This window comes from Citrus clementina, unplaced genomic scaffold, assembly GCF_000493195.1.
Source record: "Citrus clementina cultivar Clemenules unplaced genomic scaffold, Citrus_clementina_v1.0 scaffold_5, whole genome shotgun sequence".
In the NCBI taxonomy this organism is placed as follows: domain Eukaryota; kingdom Viridiplantae; phylum Streptophyta; class Magnoliopsida; order Sapindales; family Rutaceae; genus Citrus; species Citrus x clementina.
The window spans coordinates 12151274-12155421 of record NW_006262201.1 but is presented as its reverse complement, the minus strand read 5'-3'; the positions used below and the strand labels follow the sequence as shown (position 1 = coordinate 12155421).

At 35.1% G+C, this 4148-nt stretch overlaps 1 protein-coding gene across 1 annotated transcript in view; it reads left to right on the top strand.

Annotated features, from left to right (window-relative positions):
* Positions 1-2660, top strand: part of LOC18040927 (probable U3 small nucleolar RNA-associated protein 7) — a 5688-nt gene extending 3028 nt beyond the window's left edge. Inside the window, 3 exon segments of the mRNA XM_024184334.1 lie at positions 223-290; positions 1300-1348; positions 1468-2660. Of these exon segments, the coding sequence (XP_024040102.1) occupies positions 223-290; positions 1300-1348; positions 1468-2499 (1149 nt within the window). The 3' untranslated portion in view covers positions 2500-2660.
* Positions 2661-4148: the final 1488 nt, after the last annotated feature.

Genomic DNA, 4148 nt, shown 5'->3' with positions numbered 1-4148 from the left:
GAAGCCTAGTATTTGTTGACAAACAAGAAGTTATTTAGAATTTTGAAAAATAGGTTATGCTAGGACAAATGACTCAAATTTGATATTTTATTTATCTTACTGTTTGTTAGATATGTCAGTATTACTTAGCATACTCTAATGGAGTAATTTTCTTTGTTTGGACCTCCAGGGTCTATCTGGGAAGATTAAATGGATATACTGATTGTTTGTTGCTTTGTTCAGGTTAGAGAAACAGTACGCGATGTGGTCTTCTTGCACAATGAGCTGTTTTTTGCTGCTGCCCAGAAAAAGTATGCCCGTTTTATTTTATTTTTTAATGTTTCAATGAATAGTAATTCATATGCTCTAAACTTATTGGTGTTCATCCATATAGAGGATGCATTATTAACTATATTTGATGTCTGATATCTTTTGGAACCTTCGTAAGAATTAGAGACTTTGAATTAATTGAATTTTTTGTCTCTGGGACCAGAGGTCCATTTTGGTTGGAGTCCTACTTGAATTTTCACTGCTGGCTATATTGAATATCGCTGGAACTTGATCAATCTAATTGATCATTCTGCATGAGGTCCTTCAAGGGAAAAGCAAATCATGTGCAGAACTGATTAGTTATTTTCCTGATTTAGCTTTATTTTAACCAGTCATTGACAATCTTCTTTTGAACAAAATTGGAGACTTTCAATTATCATTTGTTTAAAGGAATCCTTATTCCTCCGCAGCATGCTGCATATTTCTGTACAACATTGGAAAATTATTGGCATTTCCTTTCTTGCTATGGTCGGCTATAATAGGAAACTGGTCATCCCAAGTCCTTTATATGGCTTAAATTTGAACCCCGTGAAGGCATAACTTGTTTGAGTTGATTTTTCATTGTTTTTGGTTTTTCTGGAGTTTATTTTTCATTGTTTTTGGTTTTTCTGGAGTTTACTTTTCAACCTGAACTCATTATGAAGTTCTATTTCAGGTGCTCCAGTTCCATTTTTTTTTTTTTCCAAATTCCCAACATGCTCTGTTTTGGACATTTGGTCTTATTCATATATTGTACTGACCTGCTATAAGTAATAAGTAAATTTCTTTGTTACTGGTGACACACACACACACTCTATAATTCCTCGCAGTTTTGTAGTTCCTTAAATGAGCTTTCATTTTTACCATTGTTTTTATGTTTTGCCATCTTTTGATGACTGTCTCAAAGTTATATTTTTCATGGTTAGATATCAATATGAACAATGATGTAATGGACTCAGATAATTCTGTAGCTTTGTTTGAATGACAGCTAAAAGTTCTAAATTTTGACAGGTACCCTTATATTTACAATCGAGATGGCACTGAACTTCATTGTTTAAAGGCAAGTTTACTTGTAGGACTTCGATCTTTTTAGCTGTAGGTCGTTCAAATTTGAGAATGCCCAAGGTGATGTGGGACAACCCAGCAAGACTAATAATTTATGCTCTTTTAATCTTGCAGGAACATGGTGCAGTTCTGAAACTTCAGTTTCTGAGAAACCACTTTCTCTTGGTGTCCATAAACAAATTTGGGCAGCTTCGATATCAAGATGTTACAATGGGTGAGATTGTGGGTAATTTTCGAACTGGTCTAGGCCGTACTGATGTAATGCGGGTGAATCCCTTCAATGGGGTTGTTTCTTTGGGTCATTCTGGTGGAACGGTAACCATGTGGAAACCCACCACTGCTGCTCCCCTTATCAAGATGCTATGTCATCAGGGGCCTGTTTCAGCGTTGGCATTCCATCCTAATGGTCATCTCATGGCCACATCTGGCAAAGAATGTAAAATTAAGATTTGGGACTTGAGGAAATACGAGGTTCTCCAGACATTACCCGGCCATGCAAAGACTTTAGACTTCAGTCAGAAAGGTTTGCTTGCTGTTGGGACTGGATCATTTGTACAGATTCTGGGAGATTTTTCTGGATCTCATAACTATAGCAGGTACATGGGTAATTCTATGGTGAAAGGCTACCAAATAGGAAAAGTTTCATTTCGCCCATATGAAGATGTGTTAGGCATCGGGCACTCCATGGGTTGGTCTAGTATTCTTGTTCCCGGATCAGGTGAGCCCAACTTCGATTCCTGGGTGGCAAACCCATTCGAAACATCTAAACAGAGGAGAGAGAAGGAAGTGCGCTCTCTTCTTGACAAGCTCCCACCTGAAACAATCATGCTGAATCCATCTAAGATTGGTACGGTGAGGGAAGCGAAGAAGAAAGAGAAACCAACTAAGCAGGAGAGAGAAGCCGAAATGGAAGCTGCTGTTGAGGCCGTTAAGGGCTTCGTTTGGAAGAATAAAACAAAGGGTAGGAATAAACCGAGTAAGAAAGCCAAGAAGAAACAAGAACTGGTTGCAAAAGCCAAGAGACCGTTTCTGGATCAACAATTAAAGGGAGAACAATCATTGTCTACAAAGAAGCAAAAATTATCCGAGGAAGTTGAACTACCGGCATCTTTGCAGAGATTTGCACGCAAGAAACCAACGGCATGATTTTGGTTGGTTCTTGTTTTGTTGACATTTTTTGAAATGTTGTATTTATTTTCTTTTCTATCCCCAATTTTGTTTTAATGCCAAAAATTCTTCTTGAGATCTTGTTTAATTATTTTCCCCGTTGAGACACTAATTGGCAGAGAAGAGTACTTCTATGGTTATTTTTGTGCAGTCTAAGGCGCTACAAAAATCCGTTGGCATTGATCAACTTTACGAAGATCCCATTTTATTCCAGACGCTCGTAGCATTGGTCCTGTTAAACCCCAATTTATTGCTTCTTCTCCACCGATAGTGGTTGCTCCTTTAACTTGATCTGAAAAATTAGGGTTTCGCAGGTATTTTATCTGGAAAATCTGTATTGTTATTGGGTGCTTGCGGGTGCCAATCATATAAGATATAAGAAGAAAGATATTGAAATTTTGACGCAAATTTTTAACCATTAATTTCAAACAATCCAATGAAAAATATTAAAATTTAAAGTAACATTTAATGATGGTTATTCATTCACCATTAAATTACTTGATTTCAATAGTTCAAAATTTTAAGTTGAATTTTATGACTCGTATGTTATAAATTCATTGATGTATAATAATACTTAAAACTTTTTTTTCCTAATTGTTAATGTATTTTAATTTAAAGTAATAAGTTATTAAGTTTATTTCGGGAAACTTCTTTTTTACATTTGCAACATGAAAAGTGCACACGTGTGTAAAATTTAATAGGATATACATGCCAGATAGTTTTCACTTCTGAAAGCTAGTTAAGCTGCTGGTTGGACCATTTAAAGGAGTTGAATATATTCATTAGAGCCACAAATAGGCAATAGCAATTTATTAGTTGAGGAACAAAAAGAAACCAAATCTGAAAGTAACTTGAGAGGAACACTGCATATGTAAAACATTTCTAACAATTCTTGTTTACAAAAATAAAACGACATCAAATTACAATTTTTTTTTTTACAATCATGGCTCTTTGATTTTCTATTATTTTCTTTCATACCAAACAACCCTGCATGTATCTAAACTAGTAGATTAATTATTTGAGAAGAATGGTTCCGAGACCAATTTCTGAGGGATAAATAATTTGGCTGTTGAGATTATAAAGGAGGACACCATCTTGAGATTCAGAAATAATACTAGAATTGGGATCTTGACGATGCCTTAGAATTTTGTTAAGGTCTCTTTGAAGCCTTTCAATTGGTGAAAGACTTTGGTAGACTACTAAGGATCTTTTTCTTGAAGGAATATGAACATCCCACAAGCTCTGTTGGATTTCACCTGCATGCATGCAATTAGACCATTAGAGAATCATCATCATTTGAAATAAAATAATGATCATTTGTTATGTACTATGATCATACATTTGAAAAATTGTTTTGATATTCTTCTTCACTCATTGCACTTTTATAAATATGAAATATGTTAAAGTTGTTGACAAAAAATATGCTGGCAATGCATAAATGTGAAAATACAAACAATAAACTTGTCCACTTAGAGCATACTGCTATTTGTGCATGTCAACTAGTCCAATTGTTAAAATCCCTAGAGTTAAAATAATTAATCGAATCCTGCTCACGTAAGTGAGAAGGGGCTTTAATGACCATTAAACTCAATGCTTCTGTCTATATTAACATTGCTAACTGAGGAAAG